The sequence below is a fragment of the Ceratotherium simum genome, chromosome 14, assembly GCF_057802395.1.
Source record: "Ceratotherium simum simum isolate JZ-2026a chromosome 14, ASM5780239v1, whole genome shotgun sequence".
Classification (NCBI taxonomy): Eukaryota; Metazoa; Chordata; class Mammalia; order Perissodactyla; family Rhinocerotidae; genus Ceratotherium; species Ceratotherium simum.
The window spans coordinates 13,531,771-13,556,906 of NC_141913.1; the positions used below are offsets into that span (position 1 = coordinate 13,531,771).

The window sequence follows — 25,136 nt, forward strand, 5'->3', positions numbered from 1 at the left end:
GTCATCATCTCTAATTTAGAAGTAAATATGCCTAAACTTCTTCACTTGAGAGATTTTTGAGAGGCTACAAGTAATTAATACATGTGAGAAATATGTGAAAGATAAATACTACACAATATACCAATATCTCTTTTGCAACCTCTTTACAAGTCATAAAATACCAAATTGGCCCATTCTTAATGAGGAGCTAAGGCCGTACACAACATTGCTGTTAAGGAATTATTTGTCAACTGGATGATGATAGCACAATTAAAACAATTAAATTTATGATATTTAAAAAAATAGTAATCGATTATAACCCACTGAATAAAATAGGACTCCACGAATCCATACTGATACAAATAAACAAACAAGTGAACAAACAAATGGGGGAGGAAAAGCTCTTTTGTATAGTAGAATGCCAACAAATAAATGTAAAAAAAACGATGGTGTTGGAAATCACCAATTGATAAATATGATAGTAATATTTGATTCAAGCTAGAATCATAATGGATTATAAAACTCGAGAGTGAAAGTTTTAAGAATAGGACATCTACCTTGCTTCAAAATATTTATTAATTACAGAGGGAAAAATAATAACTTTACAGAGGAGAAGCCTGGCAGACACCACCGTAACCAAGTAATCAAAGTTAACATTACCAGTAAGAGGACAAGTGAACACTGAAATCATTTGCCACCTAATACCAGGCACTAAGATGGGCATAATGTCACTTTTGTGATGTATCTGTCAAAAATACACAGCCTCAATCTAACTGTGAGGAAACATGAGTCAATGCCCAAGCGAGGGTCATTCTATAAAATAACAGGGCTTTACTCTTCAAAAATGCCAAGGTCATGAATGACAAAGACAGACTGTTACAGATTAAAGAAGACTAAAGAGACTTGCTGACTAAATACAATGTGTGATCCCAGACTGGATCTTAGTCTAGAAATTTTTGCTTTCTTATGAAGGACATTATTTGACAACTAACGAAATATGAATCTGGTCCGTATATTGAGTAATGGCATTATATCAATGTTAGTTTACTAGTTTTGATAACTGTATTATGTAAGAGGATGTCCTTGTTCTCAAGAAATACACACTGAAGTGTATAGGGCTCATATCTGCAACTTATTCTCGAATGATTCAGGGAAAAAAAAGACATACGTGGGTACTAATTGTGTGTGCGTGCATGTGTAAAATAATGAACCAAATCTGGGGAATCTGGGTGATGAAGAGTATATGGGATTTCTTTGTACTATTCTTACCCGCTTTTTGTAAGGCTGAAATTATATTAAAATATAAAATTACAAAACAAATGTAAATGAGTAACTAATGAAATTCTGACACATGCCATAACATGGATGGACCTTGAAGACATTACGCTAAGTGAAATAAGCCAAACTCAAAAGGACAAATATTGTATGATTTGACGTATATGAGAGACCTAGAATAGTCAAATTCATAGGGATAGAAAGTAGAATAGTGGTTACTACGGGCTGAGGGGAGGGGAGAATGGGGAGATGTTGTTTCATGAGTACAGAGCTTCAGTTAGGGAAGATGAAAAAGTTCTGGAGGTGGATGGTGGCGATTGTCGCATAACAATGTGAATGTACTCAGTGTCACTGAACCGTACAATTAAAAACTGTTAAAATGGTAAATTTCATGTTATGTATATTCTACCACACTTACAAAAAAATAAATGAGGGTTGACAGCCCCGGATTTATGGTTGAATCCCACAACATTGGCTCGCCTTCCTTAGAACTGGTTGCAAACTGCAGTGTTATTCTACAAAAGCAGTTAAGGAACAGCCTCCTTCCCCACCAGAGATCTTGTAACATCTTGCCAAGCAAAGTGAGAAACAGCCTATTTAAATAATAGTTACTGGGCCGGCCCCGTGGCTTAGCGGTTGAGTGCCGCGCGCTCCGCTGCTGGTGGCCGGGGTTCGGATCCCGGGCGCGCACCGACGCACCGCTTCTCTGGCCATGCTGGGGCCGTGTCCCACATGCAGCAACTAGAAGGATGTGCAGCTATGACATACAACTATCTACTGGGGCTTTGGGGGGGGATAAATTAAATAAATAAATAAATAAATAATAGTTACAGGCTGACTCAGGAGGTAATCTTAATCACTATAGTAATTAGCCAACAGCCTGTTTGCAGGGTAACACTTCACAAGGATGCTGGTGACACTGAGAAATCAAGCATTTTGCAAGCCTTTCCCTTTTGCACCCTTTGACCTCTGCAGCGAGAACAGGAAAAATAAAGCTGTGTAAAAGAGCTGACTTATGCAATCTAAATTCTGGCTCCGGCCTGGCCGAAAGCGGGTTCACTTTCTCATTTGGGTTACTCATTATTTTTTTTACAGTATAAACAATGGTAAACTGTTTATTCTATACTTTAAGTGTTTGTACTAATTACCTGTACAGCATCAAATATCAAGGCACAGTAAATCTTGTCTTATTTTTGGAAACTTAAAGTACCAATTGAAAAAAAGTATTTCCATTTTCACAGCCACAATGAAATTCCAAGCCTTTAATCTTTTAAAACCCTATTAACCAGACTCTTTGCCTCTAATTTATTCTGGAGAAAACTGCAAACTTCATCTTCTTAAAATATTGCCAAGCAGTTATCATTTCCTACAGAATAAGGCCTGGACCCCAACTCAGGCTAGTAATTTAACCTCAATTTACTTTTAAGGTTTACCTTCCATAACTCCTTTCTTATTTTTTTATTTTTTTGTGAGGAAGATCAGCCCTGAGCTAACATCCATGCTAATCCTCCTCTTTTTGCTGAGGAAGACCGGCTCTGAGCTAACATCTATTGCCAATCCTCTTCTTTTTATTTTTTCCCCAAAGCCCCAGTGGATAGTTGTATGTCATAGTTGCACATCCTTCTAGTTGCTGTATGTGGGACGCGGCCTCAGCATGGCCGGAGAAGCAATGCGTCGGTGCATTCCCGGAGCCGAACCCCGGGCCGCCAGTAGCGGAGCGCGCGCACTTAACCGCTAAGCCATGGGGATGGCCCCATAACTCCTTTCTGTATCTGCCAAACAAGACCACCAAACCTTAGAACAAATCCCCAAAAGTGTAAGTGCTGGATCAAAGAGTGCACCCATTTTCAAGACTTTAGATATACATTGATGAGTTGCTCTCTCACTAGCTTTGAACAAAAGGCCTCCTTTTCCTTAAATCTTTGCCAACTCTGCTTCCTCCAATTTTTGAAATGCACTGAACTATTCATCTTTTCTCCTCCTTTGAACTCCTGGGCCCATTCACCTATTGTTCTTTGCTTACTTATTTAATTTTCACACCAACCAGCTTAAAACTTTACACATTGTGAGCACTCAAGAATATTTGTCAATATTTGTCGAGTGATCAATATCACTATTTCAGTTCACATGTAGAACCTGTAATTATACCTAGAACTGGTGCCAAGGATAGGTAGCTTTTTTATTTAACTTGAAAAATAACACTAGGGGCCGGCCTGGTGGCATAGTGGTTAAGTTTGCACACTCCACTTTGGCAGCCTGGGGTTTGTGGGTTTGGATCCTGGGCACGGACCAACACATTGCTCACGAAGCCATGCTGTGGCAGCATCCCGCATACAAAATAGAGGAAGATTGGCACAGATTTTAGCTCAGGGCTGATCTTCCTCACCAAAAAATAAATAAATAAATAAAAATAATAACACATTGATTTTTATGATGATAAAAGCAAGAGAACCCAAGCTTATTGCAGAAAACTTGCAAGAGAGTGGGGGAGGCGTAATCCCACAACATAGGAATTTACATTTAGGGTAACAAATAATCAAACTTGATGCAACAGATGAAGCCGAATCCTAGAAGACAAGTACACAATTTTATTTTTGTCTCATTTTGTTTCTATGGATATTCAAATAATGTCTGGAGTGGATATAGGTTAGAGTGTAGATCTAGAGGCCCCCAGGTGAAAGAAAGCAAACCTTCAATTTCACTAACCCGGAAGAAAGAGTACAAACTCTTTTTGCACGTCCTCCAAACCTTCTCAGCTTTATTTCTCAAGAACAATCGATGGCTAGGAGCACTGCTCTGTGTGAGAGGAGAGTGATGGGGTTGGAGGTGAGACATTCTGATGCTACAGCTAATCAATGAGGAATGAGTGTAAAGTTCCCATTCCAGTATTTTAAGTCTTTGTGGTTTTCTTTCTAGCTTAGATAACATGTTACCAGATAAGGATTCCTTAATAGTAACTTATGCAAATCTTCTGTACACAACTGGAAGTCCAACAAGCAAAATTTGCGTTAATTTTTTCCTGGACTAAAGTTTATTTTTCATTTTCCATGCAGAAATGACTCAATTACAATTTGTAAAACATTAAGAGAAGTATTTTGAGGGTGGGTGAGTGAGAAATAGGAAGAGAAAGTGTATGTTTAAGTTATATTAGAGAGGAAACTTTTTCTAAACAACACAGATAGTATGAAAAATGGGGAAGTTATTTTGTAAATTGCATTTCAAAACTACGTGGAAAGACTTGTATTTCGGATTGGGAGGGTCTCAAGAATTCTTGGAGGTTCAGCAAAATGACGACAAAAGGCAAAGCGTGTGATTACAGAATCATTAATCCGTTTGGAAAATGCACTATGCGATCAGACAAATAAGAAGTGACAGGTGGCTAATCAAGCAGAAGTTTGTGTAGGTTTTGCTGTAGTTTTTCCATAAAGAAGCTGGTAGGATGAAAATCGCATTTTATTAGATGAACGCAAAGTGAACCTAACTCAGGAAATCCAGACCCCAGTTTTGAAACAGCTATTTTGCTTAGTTTGTAAAACTAAATCTGATACTTGGGAAGTACAAAATATTTAATACAAATCACAGATTTGTGATTTCCAGTGAGGGATAATGTGTCCAAGAATTATGAGAGAGAGAGGGAGAGAGGGCAGAGGGATAGAGGATGGAGGAAGGAAAGATGGAAAAATGGAAGGAAGGAAGGAAGGAAGGAAGGAAGGAAGGAAGGAAGGAAGAAAAGCATTCAGATAAGCTATCTGAAATTCTACTTTTTTCAAACCTAATGGTCAGCATGTTATGTTTCAAAACTTTGGAATAAGACCTGTTTGTGTTTTTACCTTACCATCTGGCTGTTCTGGCTGAAAACAACTCTGGATGTATCAAATCTTTCTAGACTTTACTCCCCCATCTCCCTATTCCTCTCTCTCTCTCTCTCTCTCTCTCTCTCTCACACACACACACACACACACACACACACGAAGGAAATAATTGGCCTTAAAGTCATTTGTAGCCATTAATTTTTAAAAGTAATTTTTGTAGTCAGTCAAGTCAAGTCAGCAAGGTAAAATAATATTTCTAGAGACCTCAAAGTAAGATACTGATTTGGCGAACATGTTCCCTGAACCAAAAACATCAGGGCATATAGTCTGACAAGTTCAAATAGGAGAAATGAAAATAAATATTAGAGTGTAGTACTGTCCAAAAGAGAAAATTTATCTCAGTTATTGGTCTGAAAAAGGCTAGAACTAAAGCCTTAAAGTACCATCTAAAGATAAAATGTAGCTGTTCTCTCTGGCGAGAAGAAAATGTTTAACCATAAAAACAGAAATAGCTAGAAAGGAAACTACAATCGGGCATAATTCTGGGACTTTTTAGCCTCATTAGTCAACAAACCATTTAGACTAGGGAGGAAGGAGTTACCCATTAGGCAAGCCAGAACACTAACTCTAAGAGCTTATCCACAAATGATATGGTGTCTGGGATCTACTTCAGAATCATCCAGAAGAGAAGGAAGTGTGTGATGGTGTAGATGAAGTGCCATGGTTGATAAGTGTTGAAACTGGGTGATGAGTGTGTGGGAATTCACTATCCCAGGATCTCCACTGTTAGATATACTTATATTTTTCCATAATAAAAAGTAAAAGCAAAACAAACAAAGCCATTCTGGGCATGACAAGGCCCTTGTTTCTGAGGTCACCTGGCTATTTTTAACGTTTTTTAAAAATAAAATTTATTTAGGACTAGTAGACATGAGTGTGAATTGTTGCCAAGCATAAATGGAAGGGGAGAAAAAAATACAGACTAACTTAGACATTTATTTCACCCTTGAAGAGGAGCTCTGCTTATCTCCTGTGTAAATGTGTTGCTGAGGAGAGCTTCCAAAATGGGTTGGAAAAATAATATAAAGTAAAACATATCTAAGTTTTAATAATAAAGTATATCCAAGTAGCTTGGAAATGAATATGTTTTCCTCCCTTTTAAGGTAATTTGGAAGAATTGTTTTGGCTTTTGCATGACATCCTGTGATGGCCTGGTGAACACTTTGGGAGATAAAAGATTCTTCTCTTTTATAAATACGCCACGAGCGGAGAAAGCCTTCACTTAAATGTTCCATGCCTTTCAGGGGATATGCTGACTCCATCCATACATTGATAGCATTTATTAACTCATTCTGGGGAAAAGCATCTTGCCCTATTGTTACTTGTTGTAATGCTTGGCCAAACTTTCTATAAAAATTACCTGCATCAGGATTAACTTTTCCAATTTTGTAGACTTGGCTATCCAATTCAACAATGTAAATGGTTTGACAGCCTTTGTTATTATTTCTTGTAAAAGGCAATGAATAATGAGCTCCCAGGGTGTCACTGGAGGTTATTCACACTTACTAAAGATTAACCACCCAGGGCTCCTGGACCGCAGAACCAGACTTAAAGGCCCCCAAATACAACTGCATCCTATTTTAGATCCCTGCTTGGGTTTTTATATAGGATTTGTGAAATCTTCTCTAACTCAAACCAGAACAAAACCTAAATGTCCATTAATTGGGGATTGGTACATAAATTATATCCATAGTTGCAGTGGACTACTATCTAGTCATTAAAAATAATGATGGTAGACTTGCCTAACAAGAAATGCTAAGTTCTTTAGAGAGAAGAAAAATAACACAGGTCAGAAACTCAGATCTATATAAAGAAAGGAAGAGCATGGAAGAAGGAATAAGTGAAGGTAAAATAAAATGATGTAGGCCCCTGCACCTGTCCATGACTGGGCACTTGCCCTCTCCAACTCCATCTCACATTTCTCTCTCTCTCTTTCTCATCTCAGGCTTGTACAAAAAAGTATAAGATGAAAAGAAAAAAACCCTCCTTATCATGCATCCCCTTCCCTTCCCCCTTCTCTTCCTCCAAAGGGAGCCATTGTTAACATTTCCTTGAGTATCATTCAAAAAAAAAAAAAATAGGTATAAGAAATTTTACACAAAAGGGATGATTTTATAGTGTTCTGTACCTTGCTTAGAAAAAAAACAAACTTATCAACATATATTATTAACCTTTCCATATCAGCTCAGTCTGATTTACTTTATTGTTGTAATCACTGCAAAAGAAAGTTTTCATGGTTTTCTTTTTTTCATGTTTTTGTTCATTTGGATTCATTTTTGCTGAACTGCCTTTGCCCGATACATTGGCAATAGACTTTGCCCAATTTTTTAAACACAGGGTCTTCTTTCCTAGGATTTGTATGAGCTCTTCATAAGTTAGGTAAATGGTCTTATGCCTGACATGTGCTGCAAGTATTTTTTCCCAGTTTTTTTGCTTTTGAAAATTTTATGGAATTTTCCCTCAAACATAAATTCTTTTAAAAAACAAAATGCTTACAAACACTTATCTTTTATTGTTTCTCAATTGTGTGTCCTGAGTAGAAAGACCTTCCCCACTCCAAGGTCATATTCATGCTTTCTTTCAGAGCAGGTTGTCTCAACTTCAGCTCTCCTGACACTTTGGACAGGATAGTTTTTGTTGTGGAGGTCTGTCCTGTGCATGGTAAAATGCTAGCAGCATCCCTGGCTGCTATCTGCTAGATGCCAGTAGCGTCCCCTCCTCTTTAGTTGTGATCACCAAAAATGTCTCCAGACATTGTCAAATGTCCCCTGGGAGAAACTGCCACACACACACACACACACACACACACACACACACACACCCCCTGTCTGGAGAACAACTGTTCTAGAACATACATACATGCATTTTTAATTACTTTAACATTTCAATCTTTGATTCAGATGAATTTTATTTTTGTTAAAGGAGTGAGATAGAGATCCAGCTTTATTTTTAACTAACAGCAGTCAATTGTCCCAATTCAATTTATCCCTGATTTGAAAAGCCACCCTTGTCAAAATCTGAATCTCCATATATATTCTAATGTGTCTCATCGTTCTTTGTTTCCTCTTTATTTATTCTCAGGACAAAACTTTTACAATTTAGTTGTTATCAACTGCAAAATATACTTTAATATTTGGAGGGGCTTTCCCTGCCTTCCTCCATCTCCAACTCTTCTCTTGCAGAATTTCCCAGGCTATTGTAAGATGTTTAATTAATGTTTAATGAACTTTGGCAATTTTTAAAAAATTCTGTTGGTATTTTAATGGAAATTGGTTTGAATTTAAAGATTGATTTGGGGAAAATAAACATTACTCTTTCACTGTTGAATCTTGCTAGAAAGAATAAGTCATATCTTTTATTTTACTTAAGTCTTCTTTTATGTATCTCAGTAGGATCTTAAAGTTTTCTTCATAAAACTTGCGTATATTTCTTGTTAATTTTATTCACAGATATTTCATTGTTTTATTGCTACTATAAATGGGTCTGCTGCAGCTTTGGGAAGAGGTAATGGTGATAAATGGAAACCTGTGGAAGGATTAACCCTTTGCAGGAAAGAGGAGAAAGGGAATAAGTTAAAAACTGGTACAGTATTCTGAAGGTCTTACTTTGACTGCATAAATACGGTACTTATTCCAAAAAAATTTTTTTTTTTAAATCACCACATCACCTCCCTGCATTCATTATTGGTCCACCTAATCCTATTTCCTCAATTTTAGTTCACCACTTTTAGTTCTTTCCAGATGAGCTTTTAAGCTAATGCAAAAACAGATTGGCTCTTATTTATCATTTTAAAAAGAGAAGAAAAAAAGAACAGAAAAAACAACCAATACAATAGAAAATTTGGCAAAAGTTATGAATGGGTAAAAAGAAGAAATAAAAATAACCAATAAATACACAAAAACGTGCTTACCTTCTCAAACAAAGAAATGTGAACCTTAAAACAATTAGGTGTCATTTATTTGCCTAGGAGATTGACAAATATGAAATTGATTAATAATATACAGTGTTAGTTAGCAAGGACATAAAGAAAGAGGATTTCTCACATATCTTTGGTGGGATTTTAAATAGGTAACATGACTTGGAGTGCAATTTGGCAATATCTGTGATATTTTTGAATGCACATACTTTTGACCCAGCTATTCCATCTTCCAGGAGCACCTACAAATACACTCAAACAAGCCTCGAAATATCTGCATACAAGCTGACATTCCGCTGAGACACACTGGTTCAGTGTGCTCCAGTTTACAATCAGAAGAAGCTCCTTCGAATGGGATGGTGCCCATGTTCCATCAATTGTTAAGTATTTCAAATACAATCGCACTATCTTTTTGTGCTTAGTTACAAATTAGAAACTATTTAAATACTCATCACTAAGGAATTGTTACATAAATGAAAAAAGCAAATTGTAGAATATCATTATTGTTTGGATCACTGACCAGGGGTCAGAATAGCAGGACAAATTATTTAACTCCCCCAGACTTCAACAACTTCATCTGTCACCTGGGGATAACGATAGGGAGTACTTCTTAGGGTTGTTTTCAGGAATAAATAAGATAAGATATGTAAACTATTTGCACACTGCCTGGCATGCTATATACAATGAATGATTGTATTAATGATTCTTATAGTCTCATTTTCATGCATTATTTTGTTTAATAAACATTTATTGGGTACCTGTGATGTGTGAGGCACTGTGCTAAATGAATGAAGATTTAATAATGAGCACACATTTTAGTGGGGGAGTCAAAGGAAAATAAACAAGTTAACAGTCAAATAAGCAAAATAATTTAAAATTGTGGTGTTATGGAAGAAATAAAGAAAGGGTTGAGTTACATCCTCGGGTCTCAACCAGAGGTGATCCCCGACCCCCCAGCCTTCGCGCATTTCCCTCTCCTCTGGAGGACATCTGGCAATGTCTGGAAACGTTTTTGTTTGTCACAACTTGGAGGGAGGGTGTTAGTGGCAAGCAGTGGTTAGTGGCCAGGGATGCTGCTAAACGTTCTGCAATGCACAGGACATCCTCCACTACAAAGAATTATCCAGCCCCAAACGTTAAGGAGGCAATGGTTGAGGAACCCTGAGCTAGATGGTGGCAGTGGGGGTACCTAAATTAAGGTCCGGTGGTCACAGAAAACTCCTCTGAGACGGTGACATTTAGGCCAAATTTTGACTGATGAGAATCAGCCAGACATGCAGCAAGTGGCGTGCGACCATCCCAGGCAGAGGGGACTTGAAAATAACAAATAACAATGAAAACTCCCTCACGTCTGTGTGTGGTATACATATGCGCATGCGCGCATGCGGAGCGTAAAGGGGGCAATTAAGAGGTTTTTCGTATTTCACCTTGTATATTTCCTCTTGCTTGAATTTTTGAGAACAGCTATTTTTTTTTTTTAATTAAAAAATAAGGAAAGAAAAAACACACAAAAAGCAGGCAGGTTGGAAGAGAGCCTCTTGTAAAACTACAGGTAGATTTCAGAGAAGAGAAAGATTTTAGAGCAACCTATGGGTATTCAGGAGGCCCTGGTGGTGTAATCTGTTAGTCTCTGGCCTACACTGCCTTCCACATCCATTGGACCGTCCACAAAAGAACGATAGAGAACACTTGATTTAGAGCCAGATAATTTATGTCCAACACTTGGTTTTATACCTTTTAGCTTTGTTATATTTGGAAGTGTTAAGTTATGTTGACTTTAGGAAAAAAATAATAACCTACCTTACTAGTTTGAGTGTTAAATGAGGTCGTTTAAAAAGTGTTTCATAAACTGTAAGGCACAATACGGATACATGGTGTTGAGAATAAAAGGGGTGTGTGCAACAAATTATCTTTTTGCTCTGTCTCCTCAAGTCCTAACTCCCTGTAGGTAAAGAAAAACGAGGAAAAAGGACTAGGAAGAGAAGTGGAGGCTAGGAGAAAAGTGATTACACACAGAAGTAGTAGTAGCTCGAGTTACATTATTCATGTAACTAGGAGAAGAATAATCCTGAAGGGGTTGATAAAATCTCAAGATGGTTGTAGCCCAGCCTCAGGCCCTTGAAAAGACAATGGTGAGTTTCTCTTCAAGCAGCCAGAGACTCCCTAACCTGAGATGTGGAGAGACGATTATAGAACCCTGTGCAGTGTTTGGAGCCCGGCAGTCTGCATACTTTATAAAAATATCTGTCCCCCAGAGACTAGAAGCAAAAGCGATCCAATGACTGTGTGCCTCATCATTTCCTCCACCTAGGACAGTTCCGGACAGACATCATGCTTAATCAATGGATGCTGAGTAGATTCTCCAATCACTTGACGGACTTGGTATCGAAATAATAACTGTATGTATTGATAGACTTTTCTGGTTTATTTGCCTTTCTAAGTTTCTTCTTGAGTTTCTGCCTTTGAAGAGTTTGCAGGCTGAGAACAGGAACTTAGACAACTCTGTTTCTTTTCTTGGCCTTGAGGCAGCTTCAGGAGATAAGACACCAAAAGAAGCTGTGTGTGCCTGGGGGGAAAAATATAATGGTGAAAAACGTTTATCAGCAGCCTTCTCAGGCACAGAATACCATCTCACTTCTTACTCTTGCAACTTTTCAATTTAATTAACATTCATATGAATTCAGCAAATAATACGTAGGTAGCAAATGTGAATCCATATAATTTTCTTTTAGCACTGGAAAAGATCTTAAGCGTCTTTGGATTAGTTTTACAGAGAGGCCCTGGGACATTAAGGGACTGACAGAGCCAGAACTGAAACTTGTTTTTCCACCTCGAGGAAAGGAAATAAACAAAAAATATCCCAAGCAATTGCAGGTTTTTCGAGCCCACTCTTTCGGGCTGTTTTCCTTGCCCGTGTTATGCGAACTCTAGGCACTTTCTTCCCAGAATGCACCAACAACCTAAAGCTCCAAACAAGACTCGCGGGGGTGGGGCGGGGGGCACCTGGGCCCATCACATAGAATGGGGCCGGTGCTCCTCTTTGGAGCATCTCGCCAGCTTTAACAACGGCTTCCACATGATTCGCTCGAGCAAAAGGGGAGCACTGGCCGGATCAAGCCGGACCTCCAGCAAGAGGGTTTCAAGTTCGACTTTTTCTCCTCCCAATACGAAAGAGGCTTTTAATTCCCTGTCTCCTCCCCCTTCCCCTGTAAAATTTGTTTTCTAGCTATGAACTCGCTTCCACTCTCGGTTTCCACCTCGGTTGCCTGAGAATCGCAGTAATTAGCCAAGTTCACTTACACGAAGAAAAAGATGCCTTTGTAGACATAATGAGAGCCACCGCTTGGCCAAGGATAACCACGCGGAAGAAGGAAACATTTTTGTCTCAAGTTGCTGAAAGCGGGCAAGGGGAGGGTTAAGCCGACCCGAAGGCGTGTTTTGTTGAGTGGCTTCGAAAGCGGCCGAGGCAGCCGAAGCCGCTTTCGAAGTTAGCAAACAAAGCGTCTCCCCAGCAACCGTCGGGTTCCAGACGAGGCTCCTGCCACTCAGACCGCGGAGTCGCAGCGTCGGCCGGGCCCGGCTCCTCCTCCCTGCGTCTCTCCTCTCGCGTTCCCCAACGGATATGAACCACCAATCCCAGCTACAAACAACCCTTCAAATGCGAGAACTCAGCGGCCCTCTAACCGGCGGCCCCCCACCCTGTCCCCGCCCCACATCTGTCCCGCACTCGGGCGCAGCAGCTGATTCATCTCCAGCCAGGCCCGGGGAAGGAACTGCGCTCCAGCAAGTTGCAGGGTGGCTTCCAGGCTGGTGGTTTCCCCCAGGAGCATGTTTCCCCCCTTTGCCGTTTTAGATGTGTGTTCTCTTAGGTGCCGAGCAGTCGGCAAACCACAGAAGAAAAAAAAAAAAAATCGTAAGGTTGCTGCGTTCTTAGAGTGACGCTTTTTTCCTTGTTTATTCATTTTAGGTCCTGTAATTGGAAAAACCACCCGAGCTTTGTAAACTCTGGCCTTAATTCACTCTCGGGGCGGGGGAGTCTTTTTTGGGAGGGTGAGTGGGTGGGAGGCTGACTTTAATTTTCAGTGTAATTCTAAAACAGAGGCTCCAAAGTCTAGTTAGTCATCGTTTGGCTGCCTTAGTCCTCCGCGGGCTCAACCCTATTTCCACGGAGCTTCTGCCGGTTCTCCATCGAGGTTACAAAACAAAAACAGCACAGAGCTGAAACTGGAGGCAGACTCGGACGCTGACGTCTCTGCTAGACTTATTTACGTTTGGGGCTTTTTTTTTTTTTTTTTAAGTGATGGGGAAAGTCTTACTGTGGCATGTGACAGTTCATTTACTTAAAAACAACGGGAGAGTACACGCGAAAACTAGACCGAGAGGAGAAGGGGGGGAGGGGGCACGCGTTTATTGAAATCAGCCAAACAGCATCTGGTGTTTTAAAGGGGTAATTTCATCAAGGAGCTCCTGTTGGAGTCCTAACTCTCAACCAAAATAAACCAACAGGAACATGTGTTTACTTAATGGCTGGTTTCTGTTTGAAATACCGGAGGGGAGAAGGAGTTCCCTAGTAGAGTTTAAGTCCTAAAAGTAGACTCTTTACCGAAACAGATGAGCAGCCCCGGTGTGGTAGCCCCCTCCCCATAAAGGCGGCAGCTGCCCCGGTTCGGGGGTGGAGTGTCAGGCCGAGTCGCAGGGGGCGGACCGCGTCCGGGCTGTCCTCAGGCAGAGACTTTTAAAGAGCATGTGAGCATGACAAGTGTCCGCAACGTGTTAGATTTCGAAACTGCCTTGCAATCCAGTCCGGAACTCGCAGCTTTAGCCCGGGGGAACAGACATTCGCCTGGGGTGTCTGTGTCTCATCCCCAACCCCCCCCCCACTGTCGTTCTTGGAGGAAGAGCCCTGGGAGGAGAAGGGTGGGACGCGCCGCGCCCGCGTGTCAATGGCAGCCGCGCATTCTGGAAGAAGTTGGTTCTTGTCCCGAATACTTTTCCTGCGGTGCCCCGCCCCTTGAGTCAGAAGCGGCTGTCTTCTCCTGCGGCCAGAGCGGGGACGGTGAACTTTGGGGCAGCTGTCAAAAACGAGAAGGGAGCCTTTTCTTCCCTGGGGTGGAGGAGGAGAAGCAGGGGGCGGCCTTTTTTCCATCTGTTGCAATTTCCTAAACAAACGCACCCTCGCCAGCCCGGGGTAGAAAGGCCCAAAGCGGCAACCCGGGGCGCCCAGCTGGTGTCGCGGCCGCTGAGCGAGGGATGCGGGCGGCGTGCTCGCAGCTGAGAGGAAGGATCTGGTTTCTGGGCTCGGCCGTCCCCACGAGGGACGGGTGACAGCGGCCCCGGAGGCACAAAGTGAGGCGGCTCGGCCGCGGCTCTCGGTGCTGTCCTCCCAGGCTGGAAGGTGCGGGGGAGGGGCGGAGGAGCGGCGGGGCGGGCGGGGGACGGGGCGGGCGGCTGGGGGCGGAGGCAGGACCTCCTGTACCTTCCCTCCTTGCCTCTCTCACTCTGACAGCGCCGAGGTGCGCCGAGCAGGAGCGGGGAACAAAGGAGCGGAGTAGGGAGGGGAGTGAGTTGGGCGACCGAGAGCCCCCGGCCGGCTGCCAGAAGATCCCGGCTGGAGGAAGCCCAAGTGTCACTTGAATTCCACCCAAGGAGCGGGCTCCTGGGATCCGAGCGCCTTGTTTAGCAATAACGGCTGGAGCGCGTCCTACAAGTTACGGGAGAGTCGGCGGGGAAGGAGGACAATCGCTCGCCCCCTCGGCCCCAGCTCCTGGCCCCTCGAGACCCCAGCATTGCCCCGCGCTGGAAGGGGAGCTCCAGGATGAAAAGCAAGAAAGGTAAGGCTCCGCGGGCTGCGCGCACCGTGGGCGCGAGTCCCGGGGAAACGTGCTCGCCCGGCCGCGCCGGGCTTGGGGCACTGGAGAGTGCTTTGGGAGACTTTTCCGCCCGAGGGCTCTCAGGCTGGAGCCCCGGCAGTCCTCTTTGTTGCGGCCGCGTCTGAAATGGCAGTTGCTGTTTTCCTTCTAGACACTACACGAGGGGCTGTTGTGGGGAGACGGGCCTCTCCATGCTGTTGGCACGTTGTCAAGAAACACGCTCACCGCCTTGTTTGTGCGCCTCCAAGTTTCATTGTCTCAGCAGATACTCCACGCTCCGCCGAGCCGCCGCGTGGCTTCTCGCTCTTTCCTGCGGGCGGGGGTGTGGGGTCCGGGGACCCCCGACCAGCTTTTCCCCGTCGGGACCCGGGGCGGCTGGGACAGCGGAGCCGCGGCGCCTTTGTCTGAAAGTTGGGCTCCTGGACCCCCACTCACTCCCAGCTGGGCCCGGGCACCCTCTTCCCTAGGGATGGGGTGTTTTCACAATCGAAGGAATGCGACTCTGGACCCCAGATCGCCCTCGGGTGTCGGGAGCTTTGAAAGCTAGACTTTTAAAAATTCCCAGCCTCTAAAAGTTTTCCCACGATGGATTTGGGACAAGATGAAGAGTTAGGAGTGAGGGCAGTCAGCTTAGAGCAGCGTGCCGTCAGGATGCGTCCAAGTGTGACCAGCAGGCCTGGTTGTAAGTGCAAAGAGTGAGTCTTGTCATTGTTTCCACGAAGCGTTCTGGAAGCGTTACAACTAAAACTTGCCGTCAGTCTGGTTTAAAAACAAAATACACAGAAAAAAAAAATAACCCACCAGCACGAAAGGTCAAAGGATGTTAACTCCCTTTTGAAGTGAACTTTTGAGTCCCCGACGGGGAGGTACCCCGAATGTTCCGTGGTGAGCCCGAGTCGGCTTTTCTGTTGTGATTTCTGTGGAGTGGTTCAAAACAGAAGTTCATCGCCCGGGGAAGCCAGCGCGGGGGAGGGGGCGGCGCTGCTGCGCATGCCCAAGAGCGGCCTCGAGTTTTTGTAACTCCACATTCTTTCAGACGCGTCCAGCGAATACAGCTACACGGGGTAATGTTAGAGGGGGGCAGCCTCAAACCCGGGAGTGTTCCCTCAGCTATGTTTTTACCTTGGAATTGCTTCCTTTGATTTTGGCCGACTTGGAAACACGCAGAGCTTCTCACCTCCCAAACCGGGGCATTAGTAGTAGTTGGTAGTAAAACTCCCTGCGTCCCCTCCCCCAGGGACAGTGAGAACGTGGGAGCTTAGAGGTTTGGACATTTAACTGGGCTCGATGAGTCACAGAACGCGCGCGAGGAGCGCCCAGGGTGGCCTCTGGAAGGCTGTGTCAACTCGGGACGGACTGACAGGTCTTGATCCTTCCTGGAAGGCGTTCTCTCTCATGGTGGAACTGATTGGGATAACTTGGGGGTTTTGTTTTTGAAGAGTGGGTTTTGCGAACCGAAAGCAAAGCTGGGCTTCCACTGGGGGCGGGCTCCCCCTCATTGTTCGGGCTTTGGTGGGGGAGGCGTTGATAAGCCTCCCCGTGCGCCCCTACTCGCCCCCCTAGCACTCCCGGGTCCTCCCCACCCAGGCCCTCGGATACCCTCCCCCGCTTCCCCCGTTGCCTCTCCCCTCCCCCCCGACCCCCTTCGCCCCTTCCCTGGGGGCCCCCTGGCACTCTTGGGTACCCCTCGAAGCCCCATTCCCCGGCACTGGTGCCCCTCCCCTGGCCCCCGGCTCCCCCCCTTGCCCGGCCCCCTCTGCCCCCAGCAGAGGAACGAGGCTGGGACCTGCGGGCGGTTGAGTGGGAATATTCAGGGTCAGCAGCCCCGGGCGCGCAAGGTCCTGCTACTGAGCGCCAACTCACGGAAACAATGAAAGGTGACGTGTTGGAGGGGAAACTTTGCGACTGGTTCAGAACTCGTGCGGGGGAGCGGATACTGCTGAGGTTGCCCGGGTTTCTTTCCCTTTTTAGGTTTTCCTGGCAAATCCTACGGGGGTGGGCAGGCCCCTCAGAACGCTGAGATTAACGGCATCGTTTCTAGTTTCTTGTAATCTGAAACTCGAAGTCCTGTGTGCTAACCCGTACGGTTGGAGGGGCCGGTTTCAGTGGAGGCCGAGGAACTCGCAAGAACAAAAGCTCCCTGGCTGTCCTCCCTCCCGGGCTCCTCCCTCTCGTCGCCTCCTCCTCCTCAGTCCTACCTCCCACCAACCCCTTCCTAAAACTACCTTGGAGGGGGCCAGCGTTTCGAGTCGGCTCCGTGAGGTCTCTGGAAGAAATCTGGCCCGTCTGGCTTGTGGAGTTGGACTATTGTCTGTCTGTTTTATAAAAGTCTGTGAAAATCTTTTTAAGTTTCTTGAAAACAAAAGCACCTTAAACTCAATCGCACAGACTGGGATTTGGATGAGACTGGTTTGTGATAATAGTGTCTCATCTCAGAAAGCTGAGGATGCCAAAAAAGATCTCCCAAAGTGGCTTTAAAACAAGCAGAAAGGAGATTGGAGGAGGAAAATCCCCTAAGTCTTTTTGCTCCTAGTTTCTGACAATGTGGAATTCTTGCTTTGGAATTACTCTGTGGCTATGTCCAGCCAAGCGCACCCTGGATTTAGTGCCTGGGGTTTTAAGGACGATTACTGTTGCCTCTCCAGAGGTACTCTGATCGGGAAGCTTGTTGGGTTAGGTTTGCTTTTTCCTAATTGTATACTTAAACTTTTCCTTCGATTGTTCATATTTCTAGGTCCTTTTCTAGCCTCTTTTAGATTTTTTTTAAAAGTCCAACTTCACAACCACTATCTCTCTGGCCCTCCCCCGCGGCTCCACCCCCTCCCCCAGTTCTTATTGAAAAGAAAAGGTTGCTCTTTAGAGCTGTGGGATCCGTAAGCCATCTTGTGGCTTTCTAAACAACGTTTCCTTGTATGTGGACGGAGTAAAAGAGGCTTGTCATCCCCGCACCACCCCCCCCACCGCCGCATTTTTCAAGAGTAAGCAAAGCAAGACCTTTGGAAACAAGTCGTAACCGGGAAACTTTTCAAAAGCTCTGTTACAATAGGAAATGAGTAACGTGGAAAAGTCTTCTTGTTTTTCCAAGTTGAGCCGCAATCCGGAGGGAGAGTTTTAATGAAAACAGTCCTGACAGCAGCAAACGTGGTGTGCTATAGTGAAATATCAGCTGGTGTAGCCAAGGAACTGAAGTCTTAACTTCCTGTTACTTCAGCTTTTGTGCACATATTGGAAATATTTGTTAAGAGGTCCAGAGGCCTGGCATTCATTTATTTAAATGAACTGAGAAGAGAGTCAAGTCCTGCAGTTTGGTGTTGCTTAACTGAAACCTGCTTTTGTGTGTCACTAACCTATTCTGAAAGACCAGGCTGCTTGTCAAACTAAGTAAGCAGATCAAAGGGCAGGCTTCAGGGGTTTTTTTTGTTTTGTTTCCAACTCTTTGTTATTATCAGTTTACAGCTGGGAATTCACTGTTCCAGGAGCAAATTTTCACACTTTTTCTAGATTGAAACAAGGGAGGGGGGATAATAGCCTTGAGAAGAATGTCTGGCTTTTCAGAAGAGTTTAAACAAATTGCTTTATTCAAATTTGCTTTAGTCATTCAATTACTTGATGCATTTTTTAGAGTTAGATTTCTTTATTTATCAAAGCAAAGGTAAAACAGGAACTCACTTATAATTTCTTAAGGTTTTTTATTAATAGCTCTTTCACCCAAATTTCAATATGGGTTTTAAAACTTTTCCATCTTCTCCACAGTGAAAGCAGTTTCAGTTTTAAATGTGCCTCTTTTTTATTTTTATTTTTTTAGCAGTTTAATGAGATCTTCGGGGAAGGGAAACATCAAATACTTGGCTGTTAAAACTTCAGATTCTTGTGCCGTTTATTGGTGGCTGTTAAGTCTCGAGCTAAAGTGGATTTGCAAGATCCTCCTCCTCTTTTGTTAGAACTTGCTTTACTTTGTCTTTGGAAAGTTCTGCATTTTCTGTGGGCACTCCCTCCAGCACCTTCTGCCCCCTGTAGTCCAAAACTAAAAATGTGTCACCGAGTAAAGTCAGGCTCAATTAACTGGTGAGATATCTCATCAACAAATCTTTGAATGAATAGCTTGTTGAGTGTCATTGTGTTAAAATGCTTTAAAAGGATGGGTTTAAGATTTTTTTTCCTTAAAAATACATTGCATGGTTATCGCTATCAGGAATATTCTGTTTGTATTTCCTAATAAAGTAAGCCACTCAATTAAGGTTGGGTCAACAAAGTTAAGAATGCAGACCTTTAAATTTCATGTTATTTTAATTAATTTCCTTTATATAGAGATACTGGTATTTTCAAGCGTGCCGTAGTTTGTAATTCATTTACATATTTAAAATTCTAGATTGTCTTCAAAAAGAATGTATTTCTTTAGTTGTTCAGAGTTGCCTCTTGTAGTTTTGAAAGCATAGAGAGTTAATAGTATTTGTTATTTAAATTTTTTAAAGTTCGAAATTATGTTTAAATGTCTTAAAAGGGCCAGGTCTGAATTTTTGTTGAACCCAGTCTGTGTGATTTAAATATTCTCTATGGCTTGTGAATTCTTAAAATTTCTGGTAGGATTAAAGTACTTACAGACAAAGAAGAGTTTCCTCTGGGAGTTGCATATTCACTTTTCTTTATCATGTAATAATTGAAGACTGAGCTCAGCTCATTGATATGTAGTATTCTAGGTTCCTATTAAACTAGCAGTTGAAATTTATGGAAATTTAAAAATTTATTCCGTATTAGGCGTCTTTTGACCTCTTAATAAAGTACTCATAGTAGAAAACTATTGTTGTGTAACGAAACTGAAAACTTCAGTGGTTGTTTGTATTTAGTAAGAAGTGACTAGTACTGTCCATTAAAAGTAGGTATCTAGTTTTGAATAAGTGTAGGTAGAAATGACGGTGGAATTGGCAGAAAATTTTGACATGCATTTTATCTTTAGAGTATTAACTGGGTTAAGTGTGTAATTTTCCTTCCTATCAGTGAAAAAAAGTACAAATCTTCCCTTTTATTTCAAACTTTCAGTGAAAGAAGGAGGAAGAATAGCATTTAAAATGTACATTAGGATACTCATGAGATTGTTTTTCCTAGTTAGCAATGACCTCAAAGAGAAGGTTGTGTCTAACACCTTTGCTGTTGCACATGTGGCAAGCTCTTCACTTTCTTCGCAGTTTTGTCTCCTCTGCTGGGTTAGACGAAAGACTTTTCTGAGTATCATTCGAAAGGAATGTGAGAAGTTAAATCCTATAGGAAAGTGGGTGCAAAAGGGCATCTGACAATTGGTTGAGAATCTAGAATGTGCTGCCAGTCGAGTTACTCTTGAGACTTAACATGTGCTCTGGTATTTCAGGACTAAAACACTGGTTTGTCTCCTGGTTCTCAGTAGTTGAGAAAACAGTTACACTGAATGGTCAAAAGAAATGAGCTTTGCAGTAGGTGTTCTGCTGATAAAAGAGGTTGACAGCTGGCCTTTGTCCTTTCCTAGGTGTTGTTGCAGCATCCGGCAGTGAGACTGAGGATGATGACAGCATGGACATCCCCCTGGACCTTTCCTCTTCTGCTGGCTCAGGCAAGAGAAGGCGACGGGGCAACCTGCCCAAGGAATCTGTTCAGATTCTCCGCGATTGGCTGTATGAGCACCGATACAATGCCTATCCCTCAGAGCAAGAAAAAGCATTACTCTCCCAGCAAACACATCTATCTACACTACAAGTAAGGAAAAAGTACACGAGGTGTATGCACTCGGGTTGCTTTTTCTTTTCCCAAGTCATTTTATAACATTCCTATATGTCAAGTCATTTAGCGCCTCCTCATTCAAAAAAAACGGAATATCTTTTTGTTGTAAACTTAATAGTGCTCAAAGCTAATAACTGGCTATTTGGAGAAACAGAAAGACTTAACAGTCATCTGTCAAATAGCGTTTCCTTTAATGCCTAAGAGAGCCTTCCTTTATGCCACACACATAAAAAGGAGGTTAAATCTTACTCTATTGTCCAGGAAACTGGTTTGATATTTAAACAAGGACAGACTGCAGTGAGGTAATTCATGTTATGTCTGTTGACACAGTCATTTGAACTGGGAAAAATCAGTAACTGGGAGGAGTGGCCCTTTTCATACAGGCAAGGTTTTCCTGTAGTTGATTAACTTAAATGCTGGGGCAGTAGGTAATAGGTTAATATGGGGGAGAGTTAAAAGGCGAAATTTCCTCCTTAAAATCATTTTCAGACATTTGAGAATTTATACCTTTTTCTTCCTCCTGAAAAGGTTTGAGGATGATGAGACAAAGAGAGAATTCGTATTAGAAGAGGAGGAGGTTTATGACAGGAAACAGCTCTCTTTCTTGGCTATGCCTTGAAATCACTTTGTGAGTTCTGATAAGCCTTTTCATGCCTTCCTTAATGCAAAGAGAGAGATTAATTAGGCACCCGTAGAAGGTTCTGAGAACGTGTTTGCTGAGTGTTAAAGCATACCCATATGATTTCAGGTCTGTAACTGGTTCATCAACGCGCGCCGCAGGCTCCTCCCTGACATGCTGAGAAAGGATGGCAAAGATCCAAATCAGTTCACAATTTCCCGCCGTGGGGCCAAGATTTCTGAAGCGAGCTCTGTGGAGTCAGCAATGGGTATCAAAAACTTCATGCCAGCTCTAGAGGAGAGCCCATTTCATTCCTGTACAGCTGGACCAAACCCAGCCCTAGGGAGGCCACTGTCCCCTAAGCCGTCGTCCCCGGGATCAATTTTGGCTCGTCCGTCAGTGATCTGTCATACCACTGTGACTGCATTGAAAGATGTGCCTTTCTCTCTCTGCCAGCCAGTTGGTGTGGGACAAAACACAGATATCCAGCAGATAGCAGCCAGCGGCTTTACAGATCCCTCCCTCATGTACCCGGAGGACACATGTAAATCTGGACCAAGTACAAATACACAGAGTGGTCTTTTCAACACTCCTCCCCCTACTCCACCGGACCTCAACCAGGATTTTAGTGGATTTCAGCTTCTAGTAGATGTTGCACTCAAACGGGCTGCAGAGATGGAGCTTCAGGCAAAACTTACGGCTTAACCCTTTTTCAAGCAAAACAGTTCTCAAAAATGATGTTATGATTGCCGGGGTGATGGCAAGAGATGAACTGCATTATTTTATATATTTTTTTATTAATATTTGCACATGGGATTGCTAAAATGAAGCTTCCTGTTACTGAGATGTCTTCAATGGAATACAGTCATTCCAAGAACTATAAACTCAAAGCTACTGTAGAAACAAAGGGTTTTCTTTTTTAAATGTTTCTTGGTAGATTATTCATAATGTGAGATGGTTCCCAAGATCATGTGATTTTTTTTTTTTCCCTCCCCTTCCCTTTTTTTGTTCTTGTTTTTTCAGACTGTGCAATACTTAGAGAACCTATAGCATCTTCTCATTCCCATGTGGAACAGGATGCCCACATACTGTCTAATTAATAAATTTTCAATTTTTTTTCAAACAAGTACGAATCTAGTTGATTGATACATTTTTTTTCATGGCGTAATAAAATATTTTCTTTAAAAATTACTGTAATGCAGAGTATTTTGTTGAGGGAAGGCACTTCTTAACAATGAGTAGGAATATAGCACCCCAATGAGCAGGAAGTTGGGGGTAGGGTGGAGTGTAAGTTAGGGGGGTGTCGCCAGCTCTTTGAAGAACTGTGGACAACAAGCCAGTATGTATAAACAGGATGTGTGATATTTACTCTTGATACGAGGCATAGCAGGCCCTTAAATCTTTACTTAAAACTGCATGACAAAGTGAAATGAATCATTCCATCAGTGTTTAGGTAACCACTAAATCCCTTGGTGATCTGTCCTGCAAGTTTTAAGACATGGCCAGTGTTGAAAAGAAAGGTCTTGAAACACCTGATTATGTCTTAAGTTTTCAGAAGTAAACGACAACCCAAGCAATCTCTTAGTATCGCTCCTCTTTCTCCTTGCCCTTTGAAATAACTTTTGTTCAATGGTGCAGTTAGGTAAGGCCTTCACATTCACATACAACATTAATTTGTACAGAAATCACCTTTTAAAACATCTTAAAACATTTTCTAAAGTGATCAAAATAGTGGGGTTCTGTCTACTGTGGAATTGTTTGTTTATTAGGTTTATTTTCTAGGGTCACAGTTGGTGAAAAATGAATTTGTTGGGATAGACAATTACTTATGAAACCAGGATGGCCAGAAGGGAATTGGTGGTGTTCCTTCCACATACATGGTTGAGCAGATTTGTCACATGCCACAAAACCATTCTTTGTAGTCATGCTTACTATGAGGTTTCTTTATTATTATAGTCCTATTCTTTCCAGCCCTGCCCCAGCTATGAATTGTCTAAGTTTGAGGGAGCATTGGAGCTTCAGTATTGTTGAAAGAATATAGAAGATTTCTTCCAAATGAAACCCTATTTCGAAAGTCCCTGCTGTAGAAAGAGCTAAACTCAGACTTTGTAAGTGAAAGAGAAAAACTGACAAGGACAACCAAGAAGTAAATAAAGGTGTGCTGTAGTGTGTGTGCTGGGAGCAGCTTTGAAGGCACATCAGCCTTGAGTGGGCTGGTCCCACCTCAGGGTCACAGAAATAGATATAAGCCAAAAAAGAAATAATAATACAGTATATAAAAAGAACAAAATAAACAAAAATGAAATAAAGGCGATTAAGAATCATTCCTTGCTCTATTATAATAGCTAGATCAAAGACCAAAATTCTGAGTACAGAGAAGGAAGACTAGCAAATCCTGAAAGGTTTTCCTCCTTAAGACATTTCATTAATCATTAGAAAGGGGAAAAAGGATCCATATGAGTGATTTAAAAGAAAAATAAATTTCAAGAGTCAAATGCAACCCAAGGGTTTAAAAAAAAAAAAAAAACACCCCAAATTGCCTTATGTTTTATTTGATTTTTTTTCCTCTGGAGGTTGATACAGATCCTGGTTGATAATAACTAGTGTGAAATAAATGTAAACCTTTTTTTTTTTTGGTGAGGAAGATCAGCCCTGAGCTAACATCCATGCTCTTTTTGCTGAGGAAGACTGGCTCTGAGCTAACATCTATTGCCAATCCTCCTCCTTTTTTTTCCCCAAAGCCCCAGTAGATAGCTGTATGTCATAGTTGCACATCCTTCTAGTTGCTGTATGTGGGATGTGGCCTCAGCATGGCAGGAGAAGTGGTGTGTCAGTGCTCGCCGGGGATCCGAACCCAGGGCGCCAGTAGCGGAGCGCGAGCACTTAACTGCTAAGCCATGGGGCGGGCCCTAAACCATTTTTTAAAAACCAGTAAAGCTAATTGGGAAGGTAAATGCAAAAAAACTATTTACCTATTCATATTGAAGCCAAATAGGAATGATTTTTATGCTTAGTATTTGCACGTTTAGTATTTGCACAGTTCTTTTTTTTCATTTGCTTACTTTTAACCTATTTGTGTTTTTGTGTTTAAATTTCATCCTTTTCAGATAGCATATAGCTGGGTCTCGCTCCTTTGATGTACCCTAACAATCTCTGCCTTTTACTTGGTGTGTGTAGTTGATTTACATTTAATATAATTATTGCTATGTTTGGATTTAGTTTACCATTTGGGTTTTTTTCTCCCTGTGTTTCTCTCTTCCTGTTGTCTTTCAGGTTCATTGAACACATTTAGTATTTTGTTTTAAATTTTCTATTGGCTTGTAAACTATACTCTCTATTTTTAAAAAAATGGCTGTTCTAGGGATTACAATATACATTTTTAACACATCACAATCTACTTAGGGTTAGTATTATACAACTTCAGGTAAAATATAGAATCTTGCAATAGTATATTTCCATTCACTCCTCTCTTCCTCCATTTTTCATAAATATGATAGTTACACACCAGATAAATCCAACAGTACAATGTTATAATTTTTGTTTCAAACAGTCATGTGTCTTTTAAAATTTAAGAGAAAAGAGAATATATAGTCTTTTATATTTGCTAAATATTTACCATTTCCGGTTTTCTTCATTCCTTCTGAATCAGAACAACATCATTTCTCTTCAATTTAAAATTTCCTTGAGAATTGTGCAAGCCTGCTGGTGACAAGTCATCTGTTTTCGATCATTGAAAGTGACTTATTTTACTTGCATCTTTGAAGGATGGTTTCACCAAAGATAGAATTCTGAGTTGATAGTTTTTTTTTTTTTTATCACTTTCAAGGCATTTACTGTCTTCTGGCTTACACTGTATC

General features: G+C 42.1%; 1 protein-coding gene across 2 annotated transcripts; it reads left to right on the forward strand.

Annotated features, from left to right (window-relative positions):
• Positions 1-13,473: 13,473 nt before the first annotated feature.
• On the forward strand, positions 13,474-22,470 carry TGIF1 (TGFB induced factor homeobox 1). Of its 2 annotated transcripts, XM_014780276.2 has the most exons (4): positions 13,474-14,437; positions 14,549-14,873; positions 20,410-20,636; positions 21,409-22,470. In XM_014780276.2, the coding sequence occupies exons 2-4, from the start codon at positions 14,858-14,860 to the stop codon at positions 21,982-21,984; spliced, it is 819 nt and encodes a 272-aa protein (XP_014635762.1). In that variant the 5' UTR covers positions 13,474-14,437; positions 14,549-14,857; the 3' UTR covers positions 21,985-22,470. The 2 variants fall into 2 exon arrangements, with proteins under 2 accessions (XP_014635762.1, XP_087295187.1); XM_087439061.1 differs by lacking the exons at positions 13,474-14,437; positions 14,549-14,873 and adding an exon at positions 14,945-16,275.
• Positions 22,471-25,136: the final 2,666 nt, after the last annotated feature.